Source organism: Lissotriton vulgaris, chromosome 12 (assembly GCF_964263255.1).
Source record: "Lissotriton vulgaris chromosome 12, aLisVul1.2, whole genome shotgun sequence".
Taxonomy (NCBI): Eukaryota; Metazoa; Chordata; class Amphibia; order Caudata; family Salamandridae; genus Lissotriton; species Lissotriton vulgaris.
In genome coordinates this window covers 708,049,964-708,077,791 of record NC_141700.1, presented here as the reverse complement: position 1 = coordinate 708,077,791, position 27,828 = coordinate 708,049,964, and the positions used below count along the sequence as shown (strand labels likewise).

At 44.6% G+C, this 27,828-nt stretch overlaps 1 protein-coding gene across 1 annotated transcript; it reads left to right on the top strand.

The window, feature by feature from the left end:
• LOC147678059 (extracellular calcium-sensing receptor-like) lies at positions 1-27,714 on the top strand. The gene is made up of 3 exons (XM_086945611.1): positions 1-561; positions 2,345-2,468; positions 26,789-27,714. Exons 1-3 carry the CDS (start codon positions 1-3, stop codon positions 27,712-27,714), a joined length of 1,611 nt encoding a protein of 536 aa, XP_086801737.1.
• The last annotated feature ends 114 nt before the right edge of the window (positions 27,715-27,828 follow it).

Genomic DNA, 27,828 nt, shown 5'->3' with positions numbered 1-27,828 from the left:
ATGTCCTCAGCTAAGGTCATTGTGGTCTTCTGCACAGAGTCCCTCCTCATCCAAGTGATGGAGGAAGTATCCCGACAAGGAATTACCGGAAGAGTCTGGGTAGCCAACCACAGCTGGTCCAGCTCCCCCTCCTTATCCAGGAGGGAGTTTGCCAGGACCTTGGGAGGCACCATTGGAGTGGCCGTCCGAAGAGGAGTAATGACCGAATTCAGAGATTATCTCTTCCATCTTCAGCCAGCTGAAAACCTGGATGACCCCATCACAATTGCCTTCTGGGAGCAGGCCTTCAGATGCAAGTGGTCAATGCATGTGTTGGGCAATGGGACAATGGCAACGGACAGCAAATCAGACAAGGCGTCACCTGTCTGCACCGGACATGAAAATCCAAGATCTCTAGATGAAACTATCCTTGATGTGGACAACTTTAGGTTCCCATACAATGTTTACAACTCTGTCTATGCCATCGCTCATGCCTTGCACAACCTCATCCACTGCAAGCCAGATGAGGGACCGTTCACACAGGGCGCCTGCTCCCGCCTTCAAGAACTGAAGCCCTGGCAGGTAAAGAGAAAATTAAGACTTTTATTTTTCCAAAAGCTGTTTAGTGATTCTCTCATAGACGTCCAAAGATGCTTTTAGAAAGGCAATACATGTGTTGTGTAGTCAAACCATGTAAACTGAAACATGCATGTTGCTTCTATTATAATTCGTTTTTGAAGAGATAAAAAATAAATGTCACCTGGTTCATATTTCTTTATGGCTAAGCCCATGTAGGTGAATGCTGCTCCATTTAAAAGTCTTATATTTTCAGGGTTGTTTGAAGCAATGTTTGTTCTCCAACAGCTTTTCCATTACCTGAAGGAAGGGGGCGCTTCCGAAACAAAGATGGGGAAGAAGTCTACTTTGACATGCATTGTGACCCACCCACTGTCTTCGACATCCTGAACTGGCAGCTGGACGCAGCTGGGTATGTCCACTACATAAAAGTGGGAAGCTTCGATCTTACCTCCCCCAAAGGGCAGGACTTTAAAATAAACGAGACAGCTATTGTGTGGCATGGAGGGCAGCAGCAGGTGAGATGGATTGAGCATTGCATGAGAGGGAAGGTACTCAAAAGATTGGGGCAATACAAACAGCTTGGGGCATAACTGCCCAACAGGAGTACAGTAAAACAATGAGGGGCACTTGTGTTTTTTACAGAGCCTCCTAATATTGGGACCTTCACATCTATGGAAAAAATTATATGATTTCTGACCCCTGTGGAAATCTGTTTAGTCATATGCACATCTGTATTTTATTCCATGACAGAATTTTGCACTTCGAATTTGCAAGCAGTTAATCACAAAAGTAATACCCAATATGAATGAAAATGTAATTCCAAATGTTTTTAATCTAAGCAATCCGCATCCCATATTTCTACCAAACTTCCCAATACCTTGTGTTGAAATAAGTGAACCCATTGAGAAATATCTCCATTTTACACCAAAATTGCTGCCTTCAATCATCTCCGTTCACAAGAAGCTTATCCTGGCAGTCATAGGGAGTTCTACTAAGAGATCACCAATTCCATGGGTGCTTCATCTTGGTTCCATGATGTGTCTCCATCTTTCTTCACCATACACGTCCAGCACTAAAATGCCTCTCTTGCAGTTTCGGTTTCAACCCTAATCTTTGTCACTGTTTTCCTATCTGACGCCTACTCCTACTTTCTTCCTTTTCCACCTTTCCTTCTCTTGTGCTAAGTCTACGTCAGTTATGAATAATATGTACTGGACTGTAGTGTCCCGGCTTCCAACTTACTTGGGTGGAACTTCATGGCAGAGGGAGGAACCACCCCTGTGCTCTGGAAGTGAGAAGAGGTTGGAGGAAGGAAAGATGAGCAGAAAGGAGCAGGAGCGAAGCAGACAGGAGGCAACAAGAGGTCCCTGATCTCAAAGATAAAGGGGTCCTGCCTTAATTAAACTTCTAAAATGATTGTTCTCTTGTCCGCTGCAAGTAACTCTAAATAAGGATACGATACTTCAAGTAATCCAAGCTGCCTGTGGTCCATAGAAAGCCCTGAGAATGAGTGCCAGTGACCCGCGACTTGAAGCCACTGGCAAACAAACATGGGATCTCCATACCACCCCAGTGTAAGAGGGATCTCTTTTTCATTCCATATGCTTGCAGATACCTCTTGACTGTAGGAATGTAATGTCTTTGTTTTCTATTCCTAACTGGTTCTTGTTAGGTGTCAGTGCTAGATATGACTCTAACCAAGGGATCACTCCTAAGGAGTTACTCTGCTTTACTGTTACCCACCGAGCTTCTCTTGATTACAGTTTTTCCTGTTTTCTCCTGAAAGGTTCCTCACTCAGCCTGCAGCAGCAGTTGTGTCCCCGGATTCCGGCAAGCTGTGCGTCCTGGGGCCCCGAGGTGCTGCTTTGATTGTGTCCCATGTTCGCCAGGAGAGATCACGAATCAAACAGGTGAGTGCCACTCCCAGCTCTGTGCACTAACTAACTGGATGTGGGCCAATGGCTCTAAAATGTCAGTCTATTCTCATCTCCAAAGAATCTGGAGTTGGATTTCCACGTAGGGAAGGGTTTTGCTGTATGATTTTCCTGTTTCTCCTGATGATTCTCAAACTGTGCCCAAGCAACCATACAGCCGATCGCTACGAAATACCTAGGCTTGGGATCACTCTTACAAAAAAATGATATCTCTATTTTGGTGAGTGTAGCCAATTGGGTTATTGATTGAGGGGGAGGAAGCCTCACTCAGGCAACAACTACATTCCTTGTAAGGGTGAACAACAAAAGTCAGTAAAATAACCTGTGCTTAACCCTTTGGTAGCTTGGCAGAAAAGCAGTCAGGCTGAACTTAGATGCAATGTGTCAAGTTATTTATGCATCACAAAGGCAGTAATAAAGTAAACACACAACACAATAAAAATCCCAAACAAATTTAGAAACATAGAGAACACTTTAAATAATAAAGTTATACCAGACAGGCAACATTTCAGTCACTAGAACTAGAGATATTCAACTTAAAAACGTTTGAAGTGAAAACAGCACCTAAAAGCACAAAGTATCACCAGTGGAAATCTGTTCACACTAAACTAGGGGAAATCATAAGTTCAGGCCAACCGCGATTGAGCACGGTCGAGATATAGGGACCTGGTTAGCCCTGCTGAAAAGTTACTTTCTAAGTCCGGCACAAAGAATTCTGTTGGCAGTGGAAGAGGCCGCAAGGTGCAGAGAAAGTGCTGTAGATGGTCGTCACTGTAGAACATAGTGCATTTTTAGCACTGTGGCTGGTCATCCCTGAAGTGCAAAGAGGTAATCCAGTGTCCAGGACGGTCACTGCTGGAGCTTCATGTTGACGGTCATCGCAAGCTGTTGTTGCTGTAGCATGTAGTGTAGCTCTCGCACTGCTGGTCATCGCTGGTGGTCACTGTCGGCGCAAAGAGAAGGTCTCACAGGATCTTCATGTTGGCAGTCATTGCAGATGGCAGAGTGTTCGTGCAAAAGGGCCAGTTTGCGGTTCTGAGGAGCCCAAACTTCTGGATTTTCACCTTTTCTTTAGAAGTACACTTTGATGCCAGCTAAGGTTCCAGGAACTGGCCCAAATTAGGTGTATGCCAATTTTACCATGCTTGAAGGAGAGATCTCAGCACCTTAGCAATTGTTTGCAGCCGTAAAGTGCACAGCGTCTTAAAAGCCCCCAAGAAATGAGTTCTGCAAAGGAAGGGAATGTTGGCAAAACGTTTGGGCTGACCCTGCAGATTGAGCCAGGTCCAGCAGCAAGCACCTTGTTTATACTCAGAAACATGTGTACTCTCATAGTTCTAGATGTAAGAAAGAGGGTGTCGGGCGCTCTTTCCATGGAAATGCTCAGGGTTGTGTTTCCAGGGTCAGTATTGATGCCACACAAGCAGGGATATTCTGTTCGTTTCTGCTCTGCACAACCGCTAGTTGAAGTGACCAGTATTCTTTCAAAATCAGAACTGTGACAATGCATCATAGATATCTTTAAAATCAACTCCGCATACAGACTTACCTAAAACATAAACAAATACCTAAGCACAGATGTAGAAAAAATAATCCAACCGGAATGAGGAGCCATTCTTGTTAGTTACATAAACAATTCTTTATTTATATTAGAGAGCGGAAAGGTATATTTTTAGCTAGAAGTGAGCCATGTTCACTACATATATACAATCATACAAATTGGCAAATCTCAGTTCCAACATAACTTTTTGGTTAATCTTGGCAAGCGTGTGTTTCCCCACACAGGATAATTACTGGTAAATAAATAGGGACCCTTATTCTTCACTTTCTCCTTCTGTACATACGGTGAGGCGTACATTTGAGGATATTGTAACACAATCTCCGATTTCTGCTATAGTTTTTAAGAACACATACAGTGCCGCCTTGGTAAAACTGTTTCTTTCCTAAACCAGGGTGGGCAAAGACCAGACAAGGCTGCTCCAAGGGATTCTAGACATGGCTATGTAACTTGGTCTATTTGAGCATCCCCAGGTATAAGCTGCTGGGGCTACATTCTGTGGAAAATCAAACCACCTGTAGATTGCTAATGCCCTTGCTTCAATTATGCAACCCTCCTTCTTCCATTCCTCCACTAGGTACTGTTAAAGATTGCATTGTTCTTAAAACCATGATCTTTTCCCTGTACCTATACTAATTAATTAACCAACTTTCAATAAGAAATGGCTTAGACCTCATCTTTTGAGATGTACCCATTGGTCAGTTTTAGCTGCCCTGTTGGCACGTCTTAGACTCAAGAAAGCACACATTAGCGCCCATTTTTAGGTCTTGCCTAGAGTTGCAGCGCATGCGCATCTCGTTTTGCGAGGCATGCAGTATACACTATAGCGTGGAAGCTCAGTGGAAGCTACTCCCACTCTCTGCCCATCTCTGTGATTGGCTTACATCCTAAATGCTGCCTTCTGATTGGTTTTAGCCTTGTTAGTCCCTCCTCCTGACGGCCATGTCATCATTTGTATACATCCATGGCTACTGGCCCCATTACTTTAAACACTATTTTGTTACCGTGGCTCCCCCCCTCCCCTCCCAAAGGCCGTGACTTCTCGGCCCGCCAACACCCCCCAGGCACTCCCGTTTGTGCCTTTTTGCCCGCCCGTACTCCAGTTTCAAATGCAATAGGACTCGCGTAAATGCGAGTTCTATTGCATTGCAAATGCTTGTTTTTAAAGTAGTGCGTAGTTATTTACATTTTACATGGGCGCAATGCCTTATATTGTACGCATGCGTGCCAAAAAGTCTAGCATGAGGAAAAACAGGAAGTGATGTGGATAGGAGGGAGTTTACAGTTAGCACTTAGTGATGGAGATTAAAGAAGTGCATGACAGATAGTTCCATTGAGATAGAGTTCAGCTTGACTGCTGTCTGCAGTAGATAGATCTGTTGTAGTGTGTTGAAGAGGAGGGCCCTGCAGTTGCCTCTCAGCACTCTTTTATTCCTACTTCAGGTACCTCAGCAGAGCTGTGAGCTCAGTGATGCAAGATATGGCGGATGTGCATCGCAGAGCCGGGAGCGGACAGCCTCGGGAGTGCAGCGCAACTGACCCAATAAGAGTGTTGACGTTACGGGTGTGATTTGGGTGCATTGCCAGAGTTATGTAGTGTCTTGTAGGTAATTCAGCTCAACTCTCTAATTGGACTGACTTCCCAGAACGCACTTTGTGTTGAGCTCGACACAAACTTCGCCTGTAGTGAAGTAAATGAACACCTTGCACCTGCAGCAGCGCGAGGAGCTTCCAAATACACCTGCTGTGTTGGGAGTAGTAAGCTGACCAAAGCTTCCGATTGGCTGATGGTTGGGCAGGTGCAGATCATCGGCTAATTGCGGGCTCGGATTTGTTGAGCGGGCTGGGAAGTGCAATCAACTGAGCTGTGAGCAGGTGAGCATGCGGAAGCCTTGTGCCCTGATGTAGAAGCATGAGGTGTGATGATGCGAAAGCGGCATTGGTGCAAAACCTGGGGGTAAATCATGTCTGCTTCTGCTTGTTGTCAAGTTTCGACATATGGTTGGAATCGTTGCTGTAGACAGTGGGTAAAAATCTTTGTTTCAATGTTTCACCAAAAGCGGGGCTGGAAGCTTTTCTGGGCCTCATTCCCGCTCAGTTTACTCACCCTCGCAAGGGTCCTAAGTAACTGGTCCGTTCTTACACTCCTCCTCCTTGAGCCGTGCTTGAAATGGAATATAGAAGTGCGGCAGGGTCCTCCTATTTTATTATACCAGTTTATTCCTGGGACGTGCCGGTACTCTCTCTTTCATATTAAAGATGTGCGGGAAATGAACACTGCACAACCCCTGTCTATTTAAAGCCCTACTCTTGAATAAACATCACTTCACCTGGTTCTTCAGGGGTCTTTGTCCAGTGTGATACTACGAATTGCAAAATAAATTAAAACTAGACTTTAACAGTACTTTGCAGGATGGTGTAGTTCAAGGAAAAGGGACCTACTAGCCGCCTTTTACCCAGAGCAGGGAGTAATGTACCTGCAGGGAGGCACAGTTTTGCTCGACAATCCGATTCCGGCCTAGAGGTCTCTTGTTAACGTAATTGTAGATATGCTAACTCAAAGTGCTGATTACCAAAAGTAAGGATATCATCTGTCGCACAGTGGCCATCTCGGACCCTGATTCCGGGAATAGCCCGTAGTTTCCATTGGTGCAGCCTGTGCAGTGACACCGGGGCCCACTGAGCCATGATTATTCTTGTATAGTACTACGAGAAATATGTCGTAAGATGGCTTCTTCTTTTCTTGCACCAGGGCACATGGCCCCCTTACTATGCCACTGGCTCTTTGAGTTTAAAATGCTTTATGGAGGTTATAAAACAATGTAAAACATCAGTGCAAAATAAAAGTAATAGTAGGAACAATTAACAACTTGGAATATAAAGCAAAAGCGAAATTACATAATGTCCTATAGAAGAAACTATAATTAGTGGAAAAGAAAAAGCATTTTGGTGAATTTTAACTAAGAAGAAGAAAAGAAAGAAAAGAAAAAGGAGAAAAGGAGAAAGAAGAAGAGAGCAAAGAACAAAGAAGAAAGAAAGTAGGAAAGGTGAAACATCTTAAAAACAAATGACTGTATAAAAAGTATAGCAATTAAGAAATAATAACTAAAAAAATCATGCTAACTTTCTAGACAAGAAGGTACTTAAAAGTAACCATAATAAATCTCTCTTAATTAACAAGGAGGTGGAGGTTTCATAAGCTCTGTCCATTCTGTGATGATGACATAATTAATTCCACCAGGCTTGGTAAGAGATTTTAGAAGTGTCCTTCCAGTTAACAGTAATGATCTGAAAGGAAATTGCTAAGAAAAGATTGATAAAAGGGCCTACATCCTTATGATTGGCAAAAGCTGGGGAGAGACTGCCCAAGAAAACATGGTTAATATGAAAAGGAACGTCTAGTTGAAGGATATCGTTAAGTTTATTCCAAATAGTGGTCCATAAGGTATTGGTCAGAGGACAATGGAAAAACATGTGTAGAAGGTCTGCTGTGACATGAGGACAAGACCAACATTTAGAGGAGTCTAGCAAATGAAAACGGTGAAGGTCACAAGGGGTCAAAAGGAGTCTATTGTAAAAATAATATAAAGTTTGCGTTGTACTAGCAGAGCGGGAAGTAGTGTGAATTCTGGACCAAAGCAATTCCCAAGTACGTATAGGAAGATCAAGACTTAGGTCTTTTTCCCATTGTAATTCCAAGGGGGATTTAACTCTGGTAGCATGGGAATGGGATATTAATTTATATATGGTAGCTGCCTTAAATTGAGATGAAAAATCTATAGAGTTAGTGGAAGGAGATAGTTGGTCTGAAGAGGTAGTGGGGTTGGAGTGCGCAGGGGCAAAATAGCGAGTAAGGATATCTATGAGTGTAATATATTGAGAGGCATGATGTAAGGAGATATGGTAGAGGGATTGGAGGGCAGAAAAGGAAATAAAGGTGCCATCTTTCATCAAGTGCTGGGGGGTAAAGATACCTTTATCAATCCACTCCTTCCAAAACAAAGCGTGATTATTAATCTTAAAGTCTTTGTTATACCAGAGAGGAATATTCTTAGAGCAAGAGTTGAAAGAGGGATGGGCACATAATGAGGAAAGAGCTAACGCCTTAGAATGAGCAAGAGTAGGGAAAGACATACGTTTTGGAGGCAAAGTAATCAACATGGCAGAAAGAAGAGAAAAGGGAGAATATTGGGTCTGTTCCAAAGAGCTCCATGCAGTACAGGAAGAAGAGGAAGAATCAGAAAGGAAAGTCCAAATTTGTTTCAAAGTAAAGGCTGAATGGTATCGTTTAAGATTCGGGAAGTTAACTCCCCCGGAATCTTTAGGAAGTTGGAGTCGAGCTAGTGACAATCTAGATTTGCGATTGTTCCACAAAAACTTGATAAGGATAGTATTATTGGTACGAAAGAAGGTGATAGGAAGAGAAATGGGAAGCATAGAGAGATAAAAATTAATGATAGGGAGAAGCATCATTTTAATTGTGGCCAATCTACCCCACCATGAAAGGAAAAGAGGAGACCAACTACCAATAAGGGTCTAAGTCTTTTTACAAATTTCATCAAGATTAAGTTTACCAAGGTCCTTAAGGTTATTACAGTAGAGAATACCGAGACATTTATTATGAGATGAGGACCACTCAAAGCCAGAATCGGTGAACATAGAGGGGAGGCAGAATTTTTTGAGGGGTAGAATTTCAGATTTATCAATATTCAACTTGTAGCCCGAGACAGTAGAATAACTATTCAATAGGGAGAAAAATTCTGGTAAGGAAACAGATGGGTTTGAAATAAAAAGAAGGATATCATCAGCGTAAGCAGTGAATCTAATATCGACATTTTGAAATTGAAAACATGTATAGCGTTTAGAACGTCTAATGGTTTCTAGGAAAGGCTCAAGGGTGGGAATGAAGAGAAGGGGAGAAAGAGGACAGCCCTGTCTAGTTCCTCGAAGAAGAGGGAAATAACTGGATTGGCAACCATTGACCCAAAAGAAGGTGGTCGGAGCAGAATATAATATCTTAATAAATGTAATGATAGTGGGGCTAAATGACATGACATCTCAAAGAGCCAGAAAATAAGTTCCAGTTTACACTATCGAAAGCTTTTTCAGCATCGAGGGTAACAGCTGCAAGAGGAGAGTCAGATTTTGAGGCAAGATGTATGATGCTAAGGAAAGTACGTGAATTGTCTGTGATAGAATGACCTTTCACAAAACCAGATTGATAAATGTTAATTAAATCAGGTATAACCTTATTAATGCGGAGGGCGAGGAGCTTAACGTAGATTTTGCAATCGGTATTAATGAGGGAAATTGGTCTATAATTCTTACACAGGGTGGGGTCTTTATCCTTTTTTGGATGAGGCAAAGCATTGCTTGTGTGAAGGAACCCTGAGATTCACCAGCAGACAAAAAGGAATCCACCAGTGACAATAAATGAGGGATCAGAAGAGTTTTAAAATGTATGAAAAAATTAATTGTGAAACCGTCCGGACCTGGTGTTTTGTCTTTAGGCAATAGGGATAACGCCTCAATACGTTCCGCAGCAGAAATGGGTACATCTAAGGAGGTAAGGTCAAAGGCATTGTCGGGGGATTTGGGGATGGTTTGAAAAAAGGAATCAAGATGGTCAGAAGATGGAGAAGTCTCCGGTGTGTAATATTTAGAAAAGCAATCGAGTATGGAGGAGTCGGAAAAGTGTAAAGTACCCGAGTCGTTAATGGCTGCAAGTTTAGACTTTTGTTTCTTAATCTTTAGATATTTTGCAAGAGATTTGTCGGCTTTGTTGCGACACCATACATCTTGGCGTTAAATTTAGGGAGAGTATTACTGGCTGAGTCCCAGGAAAGCTTATTATAATGCATCTTAGTTTGAATAAGAAGAGGTAAAATACCCGGGGAAGAATTAGTAAAGTACTTGTGCTCAAGAGCTTTAATTTGCTTAAGAAGCGATAAGGAGTGAGAAAGAGCTTTCTTTTTCTTTCGCGAAACATAATCGATAATAAAGCCTCTAGCAGCGGCTTTAAAAGCATCCCAGAGAACATGAAATTGGGAGACGGAGGAGAGATTAAGTCGAAAAAATTCTTGGGCGAATGCAAGGAAATGTTCGGAGAATTGAGTATCTAAAGAAGAGAATTATTGAAGTGCCATCTCTTGGAAGTAGAGGAGGGAGAAGGATAATCCATATCTAGAATAACAGGGGCATGATCAGATATGAGTATGGAGCCAATTTCAACCTTATTCACATATTGGAAGGTGGGCTGTGTGAGGAAAAAGTAATCAATCCTTGAGTGCGATTTGTGAACAAGGGAAAAAAAGGAAAATTCAAGAATATCAGGGTGAGAAGTGCGCCATGCATCTATAAGTCCCCTATTGGTAATAGTCTTGGAGAAACCTTTCTCCATTCTATTAGGGGCATATCTAGTCTGAGACTTACGATCAAGGAAAGGGTCCATTAATTGGTTACAGTCCCCACCCAGGATTAAGTGTTCGGCAGAGTGTAAGGAGAGGTGGGTGGAAAAATCATTCCAGAAGGATGTATCAACACCATTTGGAGCATAAACATTACACAGAGAGAAAGGGTGATTGTTAACTGTAACATCTAAGTATAGCCATCTACCATTGGTATCAACAGACTCGTTATGGAAAACAACATTTAAAGACGTATGAAATAAAGTAATAACACCGTTCTTATTATTAACTGCAGTTGAACAAAAGATCTCACCAACCCAGTACTTGCGTAACATAGATAAATCTTGGGTAGTGAGATGAGATTCTTGCAACATTGCAATTTGACAATTCAATCTAGCAAGGTGCGAAAGCACTCAATGTCTTTTAATAGGATTGCGCAATCCCTTAACGTTCCAAGTTATAATGCGTAGTCCTTTCATGAGAAAGGAGTAAAAAAAAATAGAGGGTTAAAAGAGGAAATATTTTGAAAAAGAAAAGAGGAAATAGATGAATACAAATAGATGAGAGAAAAATAAAAAGATGAAAATGAAAGAATAAGAAAGGATAAAGAAGCTGAAATGGAAGGAGAAGAGGAAATTGCATAAAGGACAAAAAGACGATAAGGATCAAAAAGGAACCAATTGTTATGAAATGAGCAAAATGTAAAGCGGCGGGAGTCCTCAAGTGACAGCCATCTTGCTTGGCTGCGCGCCGCAACCCATGCCACTGGCTCTTAACCTAGGAATCTCAGCTATCCGTTTAATCGTATTAGATGAAAAGAAGTACACTGTGACTACAACAACCAGAATGCATTACATTATCTCCTGAAAGGACAAGGCGGGAAACTGTGTCCATGGGAAGCAGTTAGCTAACCAAAACCTGAATTTCCCTTGTATCAATGTTATCTCTTCCTCCAGGTCCTCTCCCCCACCCACCCCAAAAATAAAAGGACGTGTTAGCCCATTTCCTTTGAAGGACTTTAGAACGGAAGAGACAATTGTAAGTTCCATGCCCCACACAGACAATACCCTGTGTGAACCCTATATATGTTAATGGAGCCTTAACTGGAGCGACCTCCTGTCGCCCTCGTAAATTGCATTCTCTGAACCTCATTTGGTCGCTAAAAAGCACAATAATGTTGGGAAGCGGTGGGGGAGTGGACACGGTGCACCCATATGTTGGGAGTTGCGCACCTCCTAAAAGAACTATCGTGGCCGCTGCAATGAAAGTGAGACCCTCGCCTGCGTTTTTAGTTCTCAGCTGTCTAAAGCAGCGCATGCGCTGCTCTCGGCATTCGAGAGCCTCTTGGAATTAATACAGATCCTGAAGCTCTGGGAGGCGGAGTTGAAGCCCCGCCCATCTTTGTAATTGGCCAGCTTCATCTTCAATGCAAAACGCTGGCTTCTGATTGTAAAGGAGGCTTCTTAGTCCCTCCTTGTTGCCGCCTTGTCTCCTTTTGGCCACGCCCACCGGGATTTGATCTTCTACCAGCGGCGTGACACTCTCTCCCTGATTAGGTGGTACGCGCTTTTTTATATCCTTCAGTTTGTGATTGTCTATTGTCGTAAGGGAATTTTTTTGTAGACGGTTCCTTGAAAGTTGAAGGCTCATAGCGGAAAAAGTACAAGCGTTTTTTTTTCCAAATCTGTCATACTCAAAATCATAGACAGTCACTGTCTTTTGCTCCCACGCGTGGTCCTCGTTTAAGACTGTCTTGGTACGGTGTGACAAGAGAAGGAATGCAGATGTAGGCACAGTTGTCTGAGGAGTGACGTCAAATGTGGGCATCAAGGCTGAGAGAGAAGGGGAACCAACACAGTTGAAAAGTAAACTAAGATCGGGAGGGGCCGTGGGAACAGATTATTTATTCCTGCCCATTTAAATAATTATGCTTTAGATGACAACTCAGCAAATATTGAAAAACAAAAGGCCTCAGGGAACATGCCCTAATGAAGGCACTAGTATGTGAGCATTGAAATGTAAAGTGTTCCACAACAGCAACGTTTACTCAAACTGCCAGCCAGTGCAACATTATAAGCCTTCTCCTCTCTCTGAACTGCCATGCCCATTCATTCCTTGGCCTCTCTGCTGAGAATGCCAAGAGGTCATAAATGTGCGGCAATAATGTCATGGCAGAGAGGCCTGTCATAGGGAATTAATTGACAACAGAGCACCTTGACACTGTTTAAAGAGATTTACAGAACCGTAAAGGGTGCCCCGGTATCGAAGGTGCTGCAAGCCATGTGAAATGCATCAGTGCGCTACACAGATCTTGGTTAACATAATACGTTTCAGTAAGTCTGTACAACTTTGCAGATTTGTTTTTCTCCACAAGTATCCTTTTTGCAGGGCTTCTCCCTACATATTAGGACTGCTGATAAGATAAACACTAACCTGTCTATGGGTAGCCGGCCCACCAGCAGAGCTGGGGCTACGGCCTTCCTTTACCGGGGTAGGACCGCCCACCGAACGTTGAGATCGGTGCAGGGCAGGCTTTGTTTGCAGTGCAGCCCTGGAAGGCACTGACCTCTGCCCTGCATGCGCCATTTTTGTTACACCTGTTCAAACTGGACAAAGTCGCTGAGTGGAAGTTCGTTATTAATAACCATTAATATTGCTGTTATTATGATACCGATAATAATGCTGCACAATCTTTTTATTATTATTGTTGCTATCATTATAATAACAACCAATAATAATGCTGCAAACAATAATAAAAATAATTATACCGACATTGTCCTGAATTATTACTTTCATTATTAACAATAATAACGATTAAACGTACTCTTATTAATACTAATTTTAATGGGGTGAATTATTATTTTTATCATCATCATGGACTTCTGATGTTTCATGCTCCGGACGTAGCCTACAGCCGGGCGCCAGAGCACCATTTTTGTAGTTCTGCGCAGCATTTTAACATACTAACTGATACTGACTGACTCTGAATTACTGACTGACACAGACTGACTGACACAGACTGACTGACACAGACTGACTGACACTGACTGACTGACACTGTCTGACTGACACTGACTGACAGACACTACTGACTGACACTGACTGTCAGACACTGACTAACACTGACTGACACTGACTGACTGTGATTGACAGACACCGATTGACACTGACTGACACTGACTGACTGACAATGACTGGCTACCGCACTATAACTACACACAGGTTTCGTAAGCAAGGTCATAAACTGTCAGTTGGATTGGCGTGGCCAACCAAGATTGCGCACACTGAGCCACCTCCGCAGCAGCCAGTGATTTAATCACTAAAAAATCCATCATCATCCATATAGTGCCAGTGGTAGGAAGATCAGCAACCATCACAAACATCCCGTGGGCCAAATTGGGGATGATCTCACTATTTGGAGATCCCCGTGTTGAGATGGGGGCTCTATCACAGATGCAACATGGGGAAAACGGCAATTACAGAAATGAAGCGGCGCCTGGGAGTGGTGAGCACATCGAAAGCAGCCTGCTCACAGTGCTGAACTGCCGGGAGTGGTTACAAGAGTGACAACAGTGAGAATGTGGCGAGTGGGAAGACGTTGCACCCACCTGGCAGGGAACGGTGAGCTAGATGAACATCGGACAACAGGGGACAGGAGAGGCCTTTAGCCGATGGCCTGAAGGACCTGATCGATTATGTGGCTTCGTCTAAGGTATTTCGGTGGGTTCTCTTTTGACTTGAGAGCCCCCTCCCCTGCGGCCCATCACAAGATCTTGGGCAGCTCCGCGACCACACTGGGTGCTTTCCCTTGATAGCTGCTCTGCAGGCCGTGGACCAAGGTGGGGAACCAGCAGGCTTGTGGCAATGGACATATTAATGGTGTTTGGGACTAGAGAAGAGCTCTGGCGAAGTGCTGGGAGGCGGATGCCCTTTCAAATCTGACAAGCGGACAGAGACATTAGTCCTGGTTACAGTGGTACTTTGGCAAGGGGGATAGTGGCAAACTATTTTGCATGTGTGAATCTGGGCATTGCTGAAGCCTCATGAGTAGCCATATGTCTACCTAGGAAAAAGGCCAACCTCCATTGTTAATCAATCGGCTTTCTTGTAAAAATGTGCCTACTCACCTGTTAGGGTCTGAAGGTGCTGAGTGGGGGGTGTATCTGCGGTTCAGTCAAAGATTCAGGTCTTGAGGTCCTTCCTGAATTGATGCAGCAACAGTGATTGCCTGAGATGAAGAGGCAGACAGTTCCAGGTCTTTGCAGCGAGGTTGGAGAAGGATCTTCCTCAAGCCGCGGTCTTGCGGTTCAGTGGGATGGTGGCCATGGGCAATTGGTCAGAGTGGAGATGTCTGTCGGAGTGGTGAAAAAGGGGCGGTGATTGGGGTATGCAGGTGCAGCATTGTGGAGGGTTTTTTAGGCATGAGTGAGGAGCTTGAAGGTAATTCTTTTGTTGATAGATAACCATTGAAGGTCTCAGGTGACTGGTGATGTAGCAAGGGAACCTCAGGATGAGTCTGGTGGAGGCGTTCTGGATGTATGTGGCTGCAAAACCAGAGCATGTATGGTAGAGCGAGGAGGCCCTGCTGTACTGCAGATCGAACCATCCAGCTGCGATCATAATATACTTCGGGGACCAAGTGGCTCAGAGGCCTGTGCCCTCAGAACTGAACTGTAAGTTCAAACTCTCTTCTGAAAGAATGGCAATTGGTGCAAGTCCCCAATATCAATGGTATCCCATTGGTTTTGAACCCTCAGTACCTGCCTGCATGCTAGCCTGTTGGGGCCTATGTAAGTGGGGGGGGTGCACACTGTAGGGCCCATACTTATTGCAAACTGGCTTTCGAGTGATTCAGCAGTAACTCCCATAATAGGATCAATGTAAGTGGGTAACCCTGGGAGTAGGGCAGACCCAGAGCGACCCACCAGGGTTCTAGTCTGTTAGGGCAATGGTCAGAAATTGTGGGTCAAACCTACACAGTCCAATAAGCTTGATAAGTATGCTATGATTATGGCAACTTCGGTAAGAACCTCCTAGAATGCAGACAACGGTGTGGGACAGGACCCTCAACCCAAGAAAGTAATTAACTTGCGAGTAATAATGGCAGCAATAAAGGACTTGAGAGGTACACTAAAGCCAAAATTAAATACATTCACAACAGATGTTAATCAGGTTTGGGTGCAGTTTGCAGAGTTTTGGTACGCAGAACTCCGCGAAGATACAATAAAACTCTGTGAAGTTCCGCAAGTGGTGAAGTGCACTGCGAACTGCAGTTTGTGCTGGTATTCCTGCCGCTTGGGTATTAATTCTTGCGCTCGCGAACTTACTGTTTGCGATCGCAAGCAGGGAAAATATTCCGCTGCACATCACGAATAGGAGTTTTCTGTACTCCGCGAGCTCCGAGGAGTGTGGAAAGCAGAAAACTCAGCAAACTCTGCGAACAGAGCAAAGTTCGCCGCCCAGGCCTAATGTTAATCTGCTACTGGCCGATGATGTAAGGAATATGGCAAATAAAGTTACGTTTGCAGAGTCTCAAATCAAGGGCCTCCAATCCATGACAAAACGATTGGAGGAAAAGGTCCACTCTCTAACCAGAAACAGAAAACTGGTAGTGCAGAGCACAATATTAAGCTAACTGGACTACTGTTATGGTTTTGTATTAGGAGCTCCAAATTAGCTCCCTAAAGGTTTTGCAGAGGATACAAGTGATGGCAGCAACATTGGTACTTCTTAAATCAAGACTGCCTCTGGAACCTTAAAAGAACTTCACTGGCCACCAATAAAAGAAAAAAGCATCTTTATAGCTATGTGTACAGTCCACAAACCCATAAATGACGTAGGTCCTGGTACCCTACAAAAGATGTTCAGTATCTACAAAACAGAAAGAACACTGAGATCTTCAACAGCAAACCTAGTCTGTATACATAGAAGCAAGAAAGCTAGGATAGAAGGGAGAGCCTTTAAATACAAGGCGGTGCTTCTCTGGAACAAGCTGCCCCCTCCTCTTAGAGCAATTGGAAGTCTTCTGAGTTTCAGGAAGAATGTAAAAATGTTGATCTTTCAGGAAATTAATACTGGTAGTATAGGAGTCAGACTAGTCAGTAAATGAATTGAGGCTATTGGAATAGAAAGTAGTTCTCTTCTCATCAACTGGTGATGTCTTACAGCGCCAAGATGCCTGCCTAATGTATGTTGTGCTTTACTAATGGATAATAATAACAAAGCAATCCTCACTGCCAAGATCGCTGAACAGGAACACAGATCCAGATGGAATATTATGAGGGTTGTAGGGGTCCCTGAAGGAACCGAGGGGCCAAGTGTAGACCCGTTCCTAGGAGATTTATTTCTTAATACACTTCACCTGAAAGACTATCTAAATGTTTCACCATTGAACGAGCGCATAAAGCATTGGGCCCTCGGCAGTAACCAGGTGCCCCCGCACAGGATAATTATCAGGATATTTATTTACAGAGATGGAAACACAATTCTTCTGGCTGCGCAGTACAAATTCTTTCCGGATTTTGCGTTACAGAGGCAGAGACAGAGCTTTGAGGCAGTAATGAGAGCCCTACGTGACAAAGACATTAAATATATGATGATTTATTCAGCCAAGCTTCGTGTTACTGGTGATGGTAACCATGGCAATTCACCACCCCAGAGGAAGCCTGGAACTGGGTTGAGGGTTGGCGCCATCGAAAGGGGACTAAGACTAGAAGGGACTGCACTGTTACAGCAGGACTCCCTTAAAGGTCGTCAATCTTTAGATCATTTGGTGGACAAGTGAGCAGATGAATTATGGTCCTGTATTGGCTAATTTATATACTGTGGTTTAAATTGTCTGAAGTTCAATTAGTGATTGCCCCACACCACGCTTCTTTGAGGTTTGTCGAAAGCATTATGATTTGCTCTTGCTAGATTAATTCATAATGAATGGTACTGCTGTCAGGTCTCTTAGAAGAGTCCTTTGAGTAGGGATTACTCAGTATTATCATTTGTTAGAAATGGGCATCTCTATTAGGCAGAGGTAGGTCCCTCTATCCAAGTAGGGACCCTTCTTCCTAGTCAGGATAAGGGAGTTGCGCTCCTAAAATAACTCCTTCTCACTCCCTTGGTAGCTTGGCACTAGCAGTAAGGCTTATCTCACAGGCAGTGTGTAAAGCATTAGCACATAACCAACAGTAATACAGTGAAAACACTACAAAAGTACACCACACCAGCTTAGGAAAACATCCAATACTTTATATATTTTAAAACATCCAATACTTTATATATTTTAAAACTATAAAAATCCAACATGCAGTCACTTAAAAAGATGCACATTGCAAGAATACTTTAAAAATAAAGTTCCTAAAAGTCAGTAGCTTCATCCGGTGCTACCACAATACTGAAAACAACAGAATGCAACAGTTCCATCTGACCAAGCTGGTCAGTGTGTCGGTAGATTCGTAAACAGCACCTTCTTGTTGCAGCTAACATGTTGGTGCAAGCCGGTCGTGGCAACCATAGCAGTGCAACGTGCGGTGTCCTCAAGGCGGTGTGCAGCCAGATGCTCGGGGGCGGTCATCCAGAGGCTTTGGTGAGACCAGGGCTGCAGTATGGAGTGGCGGCGGTGCTGACAGATCACGGTGCAGGCGTCAGGGCCAGTTGTGGGGAGCAGGCGTCAGTTGGTCCGGACTGCAGTGTGGTACGGGGCGATGCATCGTGAGACTTATGAGCGGTGCCCCCAAGCCATGATGCGATCACGTAAGTCACATGCAGCGATGGCGTTGGTTAGACCAGGGTAGCGAAGTGAAGCGAGGCGGTACAGAGTGCGGTGCCCACAGGTCAGAGTGCAAGCAGTGGCTTGGTGGCAGCAGCGTCGGTCATCGGCATTGGTGAGACCGGGGTTGTGGTGTAAAATGCGGACAATGCCACCTGCGGTGCCTTCAGGACACAGAGCAAGCGACAGAGTCAGTGACAGAGTTGGTTGCTTTCCCCTTCTGTGGCAACTGAAACCACGGTTCCAGAGTCTGTACCCAAAGTTCGGTGAAGTCTTTGCAGTCCCTGAGACTTCTGAACAGGAGGAAAGCTCTACTACAAGCCCTTTGAGATACTAAGCACAAGTAAAGAAATGTCAGTCTAGTCCTTTCACTGCCCAAGGCAGAACAGCAACTGCGGGCCAACCCAACAAAGCAACAAAACAGCAAAGGGGCAGCACTCTTCGCAGTTCTTACAGCTGTTCTTCTGGGCAGGTTCCTCGATTCCAGCGAGTTCTCTGAAGTCTTTTATCTCCCTGAGACATCCAATGGGAGGCAAGCTCTACTTCAAGCCCTTGGAGAAAACTCTAACAGCAGGATGATGAAGGTACAATCCAGTCCTTTTCCTGCCCAAGATAGAAGCAGCAAGCAGCAGGCCAACACAGCGGAGCACGCAGCCAGGTGGCAGTTCCTCATGACAGCTTTTCCAGGACTTCTTCCTGGCAGGTTCTTTAGCTCAGCACTAATCTAAAGTTCTGGGGTGCGGGCCCGAATAGTCATACTCTGTTTCTCTTGGCAGGGAGTGTCTGTGCTCAGCCCAAACCAGTTCTGTCCTCTGTGGTCCAGCTTCCTGGCAGGAGGTGGAAACAGCATTGTGCAAGGGAGTCAGGGCCTATTCAGTTGCAAGGAAAATCTTCTCCCACTACTCTGAATGCAGCCCATGTCTATTCAGCCCAGCACTGATTCCTTAAGGAACAGCAGGACACACATCACCACCCCCTCAGTGGCTGTCTGAGAGAATGTGCATCCCCAGCCCCTGCCACTCCAAAGCCAGACAGTCAATCCACAAACCAGCAGAGGCACACAGGATGGATAAGCAAGAAAATACCCACTTTCTAAAAGTGACATTTTAAACACAGAACATAAAAATCATCTTACTAAAAGATGCATTTTTACATTCTGAGTCCAGCCATGCTAAACCCCGGTTCTCTATCCTGCCCCAATGGAAAGATATGCTTATAAGATGTTATAAGTACACTCCCATTTTATCCTATGGGGCAGATAGTCTTTTAACAGTGGGAAACGAATTACACTGTAGTTCAGCATCAGGACATGTCACAAACACTAGGACTTGTCCTACCTTTCAATTACACTACACCCTGCCCTTAGAGGTACTTTGGCCCTACCTTAGGGCTGTCTTACATGTAAGAAAAGGAAAGGTTAGGGCCTAGGAAGTGGGTACACTTGCCAAGTCAACATGGCAGTCACAACTGCCCGCATTCACTGCAGTGACAGGTCTGAGTACCCTTTGAAAGGCTGCTTGTGTGGGTGGCACAATCAGCGCTGCAGGCCCACTAGCAGCATTTGATTTACAGGCCCTGGCACACACAGTGCATGTTACTAGGGACGTAGCAGTAAATTAAACATGCAAATAATGGAACCACCAATACATAACATAATTTAGCTGGAGAACAACTTTAGAACTGAATAGCAGTGATAAAGTGGCCAGAGTCCTAAAACCAACAAAAACAGGGCCAAAAACAGGAGGCCAAAAAGCAAAGAGTCTGTAAGTAAACCGCTGAAAACGCTGTCTTACACAGTCCATTCATTTCTGTTTTAAAGTGCCACTTTTAACTATGTTATATTACAGGAGACAGGCACTCTGCATGCAGGGGTGGCTCGTCAGCAATGGCGGAAGACCATTGTTTCACTGGCTCAGAGACAGCAAGTGAAAAATAAAACCATTACCTATAATTGTTTTATTTTTCATTTCCCAGCTTGTGCAGGGAGGGGCAAGGCTGGGGCATGGGAGGGGGGGGGAGGAGTGGTATGTGCACTTCTAAATGTGCAAGTGTGTTTGGCCGGCCGTCTCAGGTCAGCCAAACACACATGCGCACTTAGGTTTCTGCAGCCCAGCCGCATTGAACAGCAGGATGGAGAAACAGCAAAGACTCCCTGTTCTAAGCGAAGCGTCTTTTCAGTCCACTCAGGCCAATCCCTGCATTGCTCTCATGGCAAGAGAGCATCGTGGTGATAGCATATGGATTCTAATGCTGCACCTGTACCTGCTGGGACAAGGGCACGATGCAAGAGTTGCCGGCAGCTCCAGGCAAGTGTTTTTATTCATTTGTTTCATTATAGACAACCGGGGCGCTTCCCCTCCTGCACTCCGCGCCCTTCTTCCACCCCCACCAACTCTTCATTGTGTCGGCTACCACTGTCTGTATGTTGGGTGGTAGGCATGGTTTGGCTCACAAGGCAAGGTAGCAGAGAGGAGGGGTTATTTGGGTTATTAAGAAATGTTTTGTGCGTTTGGTTTTTGTTTGTTCTATGGATGCATGAGTAAAGCCAGCAACCTGCGGGAGGTACAGGGGTGTTAGAGATGGGACTCTTGGTCTCTAACTGTTTGGGCCTGCTCATGGGTCCTCCTATTGGGGCAGGATCTCATTTACACATTACAGATGTCACAATACGTGCAAAGTTATCTGAATATATGGGCATGGAATGTTAATGGTTTGGGACACAAGATTAAATGTACCCTTTGTGCTCCAATACCTAAGGCAGCAGGCTCCTGCTATGGGTTTACTCTAGGTAACACATCTTAAAGGTATACACTGTAAGGCCATTGACCGAATTGGTTACACATTAATAGCACACTCAGGGTACACCGCAGATTTACGAGGAGTGGGTATGTTGCACAGGAAGTCAGTTCTCCTTACCGTACATGGAATTCCCACAAGGTGGATATGTGGCAGTTACTGGTATGTGGGAAGGTGGGACGATTAATCTCTGCTCCCTCTATATCCCACTGCACCTTCACACTGGGATCCTGCCGGACAAAGACGCTCTTCTGCTGGCCCTACCTGTTGAAACTTTATTTCTGGGAGGAGATGTGAATGATGCTATGGAAACTGAGTTTGATAGGTTCAGTGGCGTGGTGCCAGGTGGAGGCAGAGGCCCGCTACTATCCTATGTAGAAGCAATGGGGCTAATAGACCTAGGGAAACAACATAACTGCAAGTTTTGTCTTTACACATACTTTTCCTCTGAGCTCACAAGCTTTTCCCGACTTGATTATTTTTTCACACATGCCCTGACACCTAGATTATTTCAAAACATGACAATTTATGCGAGAGGCATTTCAGACCACTGCCCTGTTGGGGTTCTACTGAAAGGTCCTTCTAAAACGTCCCAGCTGTTCCCTGAAATTGGTACTTGGTGCCTCCAAGACAGGGGAATGAAGGATAAAATTAGAAATAGGACCACTTTATACTTTCAAGAAAAACAGGGTTCCGTGGCCTCCACCTATGTCGTCTGGGAAGCATACAAAAACGTACTGCAGAAAAATTCATAGGGGGGGGAGAGAGATCAAAAGATTGAGTATGAAACCATTGAGAAGGAGGTTTTGGCACTTGAAGAAAGAGCGGTGGCAGATAGGACAGAGAGCTTGGGCCATCAGTTGAGGATCAAACAAGATGCCCTTCGTGCTCTTGCAGTGAATAGGGCAAGAACCTTTGTCTTGGCAATGCAACATCACCTGTAAGATGTATGTAATAAGGCTGACAAACTGTTGGCTTGGTTAACCAAAGGGATTGAGACAGATCATGGATACTTTAAGTACTCAATGGTGTGGGTGTGATGCAGAGCACCAATGATGCCATAGCGGAGACATTTGCTGCCGACTAAGAAGCTATATACCCCTCAGTGGTACCTGGGAGTGAAACAGCCTGTACCACCTTTCTGCAAAACATCGAGCTGTGGACACTTCTGCAGGAACCAAGAAACGTGTTGGACGCAGATCTGACAGAGGATGAGGTGGCAGCAGCCCTTCTGGACTTTCAATCTAGGAAGGTGGTGGGCCCCAATGACCTATGTCTGGAGCTGTATATGATCTGTGTGGCTGGGCTGGCTAAACCTTTGTAAGATATGTTTCTGAAGGTGTGAAAGGAGGACTGACTGCCTGCCAAGAGATCAACGTCTTAACACAACCATTGTTCTTCATAAGGCGGGCAAAGCGACAATGCACTGTAGCTCCTAAAGACCAATATCTCGCTTCAATGTGGAGGTGAAGGTGCTTGCAATGGCACTGGCTACTAGACTGCGAGGAGTAATCACCACAATGATACACCCTGATCAATTGGGCTTTATGCCCTATCGTATTACTCATCTTAACCTCAGGCACCGTTATGGTGTGTTGCACTTGACAGAGCCACCCTACTCATAGCGGGCCACTTCGTTGGCCCTGGACACTAAAGGGCTTTTTATAGCATACTTTGAAATTATATCTTTGCAGTGTTGACGAGGATGAGCATCAGTCCAAACTTTTGCAAGTGGGTCAGGCTTCTGCACCAGGCCCCCCAACTAGAGTCAGGGTCAATGGAGTGGAATCCCAGGAGTTTAAACTGCATAGGGGTATGCGAAAAGGTTGCCTCCTGTCACCAATGATTATTGTGTTGTCCCTTGAGCCATTGGCAGCGTGGGTATGCCAGGACCTACTGATTAAACAGTTGCGACGATTGGAGGGTGGAAAGAATGTATATCTCTTTATGCAGATGACATTCTCTTATATTTGACACAACCATAGCTATCTATAAGCAGATTACTATAATTATTTGATGAATTTGGTGGCCATTTGGGTTTCAGATAAATTGGTCCAAATCAGTGGTTTTCCCACTGGGTGGGGGTCACAACTTCCTTCAGACTGTGCAGTGCCAGAGGTACAGAATGGGATTTAGCTTTTAGGCATCAATGTTACCCGGGACTCACAGGAATTTCTCTGCCTCAAAGTGCTTCCCCAACTCGATAGGCTAAGAGGTGACGTGGCCCATTGGCGGAGCTTGCCTCTCTCATTGGTGGGAAGTGCTTCACTTTAAAATATGACGCCCCTCCCATTATCAATGTACAATTGGTCGACCACTCAATTCCATATTCCAATGGCCATGCATTGGAAAATAAATGAGGAAGTCTGTACACAACTCTGGAATGGCTCTATCCCCAGGATTGCGTTGCGTAACCTGCAGAGGGGAGAATATGAGGGAAGTTTGGGTGTCTCTGATATCCACTATATTATAGGGTGATGCAATTAATTATGATTAATGACTGGTTCTTCTCAGATCAGCAGAAACCCGCTTACCATGCAGATAGATATGTGATGGGCCAAGGGAAGTATGAAACTCTCCTTTACCAGTGAAGAAGAGAGCGGAGCCTGCCACCACATACACAGGCAGTTGTAAGGGTCTGGAGGGATGCAACACAATTTTTGGAGTGGTGCGGTAAACGTATGGACCAGATCCCAATGTGGCACAGAGACCTGCTGAAAAAGGCAGGTGGCTTTAAAGGCTTCTCAAGATGGGAACTAATTGGGATAGGACATCTAGGCAATGTTTGGAGGGGACAGGCTTTAATATCCTTTATGGACCTATGTTAGGAATAATACATGTCTGAAACTGAGCGTTACAGACACCTGCAATTGAGTAATGGTATGAGATGCCATTTAAGGAGAGGGATGGGTTAAGAGAATCTTCTCTTCTAGAAAACCGTCTCTTTGCAGATCCCATGCCAAGCATAGATATCTTGTTGGTCTATAGGAAACTACTTAATAACTCCCCGGACTTAATAATACATTTAAGAGCTAAATGGTAGGGTGACCTGGCAAGGAAGGGACTGTAGCAATACAAAACCCCAGAGAAATTGCTATCAGGGCCAAATTTCCTCTGGTCCAATTGCGGATCTTGCACAGATCCTATTATTCCAGGACGATCCTTTTTAAGCCCGGGGAGGCAGTGACCCCGCAATTTGTGAGAGGCTGTGGCCAGGAAGGTACATTTTTCCATATCTTATGGGGCTTTCGTCAGATCCAAGAATACTGGAAGTAGATAACGGAGGTGTTAACTTGAGTAACATCTTGAACAGTTTTGAAGAATGCAACAGAGTGACTGCTGAATATATCAGGAGAAAAACCTAGGGCAAAATATCAGAACATCTGGGTGACACTGGCAGCTGGAGTGGCCAATCAAAATATAGCCCAGCATGGAGAAAGATAGAACCCCTGACCATAGAAGATTGAATGTCTGATATGGACGGATGTCAGAGAGCAGAGCAGGTGGTGTACCAAGAGAGGGGATACCCAACAAACTGGGGAAACGTGTGGGGGGTTTGGAGGGATTTCCAGTGATTCTAAAGACCAGACAGCGAATGGGTAAAAGGGGATAAGCATTAAGCATGTGAGTTTTTGAGCTTAGGCCAATTGTGTGGGGGTGAATGAAGAGCCGTTCAAATACTTAGAAATGTTATACTTACTGATGCCTTCTAATTGTTGATCAGCTCTGTATTGAGTACAATATCTATCTATCACTCGTATATGCTGAATAATGCAAAAGTTAATACTAAGATTTATAAAAAAAGACTGTCAGTTGTCACCGCTCAATCGCCACGCATGAAGGAGTGTGGGCAGGTTCAGATATAAGAAGCCTGCCCTGTTGCTGCATCAGGAGATCTTCCTGAGGGGCAGCATGAGCGGAGGACCGAAAGTCATGCTCAGGAGTTCAGGACAACATACTCTCTGCACCCAATCCAGAGCCACAAGAATGACTTGTGTCTGGTTGTTTCTGATTTTCTTGAAAGCTCTGGGCAGAAGTGATATTGGCAGGAAGGTGTACAGAAGGTCTGAACTCTACTGGAGATAAAGTGCGGCTCCGAGCGAGAGCTGCCTTGGAAACCCAGTGCACAGAAATGCTGACACGGTTCTCCTCAGTTACTGAAGATACCTTGCATTACATCCAGATGGAGATGCTATTCTGGTCCATGAGCATTAGTGGCTGAGTTTGTCTACTCTGGCATTCAAAGTGCCAGACAGATGTTGGACGACCAGGAATAAGTTCTGCCATTCCAGCCATGAGCAGAGATGCAAGGCTTCTTGACACAAAGTCCATAACGCCACTGCACTCTGTTTGTTGCATTACCACAAGGTGAAGGTGAATACTCATGACCAGAGCCGCTCCATATATAGGAATTGATTCAAAGGGTCTGACTGGCATAGAGTGCGAACCCTCTAGTGGGAATACACTTGGGGACCAGCCCATATAAGAGGTGCATGGCTTCATAAAATTTGTTTAGCTGGGCAGGATCGCTCCGGTTCTGGGAAATTCTGGGAGGCATGGAGCAGACCTGAACTAAGGTTCTGCAGCTAATGTGTGGTAGGGGGCCTAGATCTGTGGCATCGGTCCAGTGCCTCATCTGAACATTTAGACCTGTGCAGTGAGTTTAAAGACTGCTTTGACTTCTTGGATTGATTGTGAGCCTTAACCGATGATCACTCGGAAGGCGAGCTTGAGGGCGCACACCCAGATGGCCTTGTGTTATTATAGCACGGCAATTGGGGCAGGCCTTGGATTTGTTACCTGGCTCAAGGCACCAGAGGCAAATCAGGTAGGAGTGTGTCAGACATCTACCTGTGAAAGGAACCACAGGGTTTCAACCCTACCGGTTTTTAGTGGACATCCCTACAGCACACAGGGGGCTACGCAAAAAAGAGTTTCGACAAAACATTGACAAATAGGCCAAAAATGGGCTGAGGTAGCTCTCTCTGGATCCGTGCTAATGATGCAGAAAGACAAAAACTTATGTCAGCGTGCTTGGGTGGTCCATATACAGGTACTGCACATGTCACTTCTGGCACAGATGTCGTCAACCCAGAGCCAATTACAGTCACAAACACGTAGCAGATCACTGCCACCTACAAGCATGCAGAGGTGCAGATCAAGATTTTCCAGATCCAGTCTGACACATGGTAAATATTCTAAGTTAAGGAATCTGCGTCTAGAAGTTTCTATCAGATAGGAGCCAATTTTGAATAGAGTGATTTGGTCACTCCTAACATGTTTGTACCTATCCTTTCACTGCTTTCTGGTATATACCATTGATCCAAGTCGGTTTACAGTTATACGGTTTCTCATAATGAATATTTCCTTGTAAGCTCCAAATCACCATGCTTGCATGGTAAAGAGGATTTAGATCTGGTCTCCCACTTTCAATCATGTAGAGGTTTACTCCTCAGTGCATTCATCTACATAGTCAAGATACTTATTACTAGAATCAATAAACATCTAGAAACTGTGGAACACACTAGCATTTTAGCTTTAAATACTGCAAAGAATATTTCTGAATAATACCATCATTTGTATGTAAAAGCCTTCAATAACCAGCTCTGGTGAGTGGGGTGGATTTTGTATGTTTTCTAGAACATTGAGATGAAGCTCTGTCCTTGTCCGTTAAAGTAACAGTCATGCTAATTGCAGTGCTTGTGGAATATTTTAAAGAACACATTTGTGAGCCTTGCATGGATTTTGATCTTACTTCTTGTTTATCTCATTTCAGACTCTCGGGAGTGCTTCAAGTGCCCTGACAGCCATTGGTCCAATGAGAGACAAAACCAGTGTGTCCGCAAAACTCTGGAGTTCCTTCATCTTGATGAAGCCTTGGGGATCACATTAAGCATCGTTGCTAGAATTGGTTTCTTGATCACCCTCTTCGTCCTCTCCATTTTCATCAGATACCGGAACACCCCTATTGTGAAGGCCAACAACCGATCCCTAAGTTACATCCTCCTCTTGGCCCTTATGCTCTCCTTCTTGTCCTCTGCTGGGTTCCTCGGCCAGCCCGACACCCTGACTTGTATGGTCCGTCAGGTCGCCTTCGGTACTGTTTTCACTGTCTGTGTCTCATGCATCCTAGCTAAGACACTCACTGTGGTCATTGTGTTCAACGCTGCAAAGCCAGGTAGTAAGATTAGAGTACTGGTGGGACCTAGGCTGCCAAACTCCATAGCGATAACATGCCCCTCAGTCCAACTCCTCCTGTGCAGCATTTGGTTGGGTAAATCTCCTCCATATCAACAGATCAACATGAAATTTAACAATGAGAAAATGTTGCTTGAATGCAACGAAGGTTCACCTACTGCATTTTGGCTCATGATGGGATATCTTGGGATCCTGGCTTGCGTCAGTTTTGTCATGGCCTTCCTGGCAAGGAAACTTCCAGATAGCTTCAATGAGACTAAGTATATCACCTTCAGTATGCTGCTCTTTGTGGCTGTTTGGCTGTCTTTTATCCCAGCATATTTAAGCACTCAAGGGAAGTACATGGTGACGGTGGAGGTCTTTGCCATCCTCACCTCCAGTCTAGGCTTGCTATCTTGCATATTCTTCCCGAAGTGCTTTGTGGTTTTGCTTCGGCCGCATATGAACTCCAAAGGATTCCTTATGGGGAGGAGGCCTGCAGCTGCTGCCGTGAACATAAACTAAGCTGGCTATGGAAAAACAAGATTATGACCCAGCTGAACAGACAATTATAGACAATATAAAACCATTTCTTGACTGGTAAAATTATCTAATAGACTTTCTAATTATAAACATGCT

What these genes read in the sequence shown, in the direction of transcription:
- LOC147678059 (XM_086945611.1), top strand. Translation starts at nt 1, where the DNA reads ATGTCCTCAGCTAAGGTCATTGTGGTCTTCTGCACAGAGTCCCTCCTC. An exon ending in AAGAACTGAAGCCCTGGCAG is followed by an intron (nt 562 to 2,344) that starts GTAAAGAGAAAA and finishes TTCTCCTGAAAG; the next exon opens with GTTCCTCACTCAGCCTGCAG. An exon ending in AGAGATCACGAATCAAACAG is followed by an intron (nt 2,469 to 26,788) that starts GTGAGTGCCACT and finishes ATCTCATTTCAG; the next exon opens with ACTCTCGGGAGTGCTTCAAG.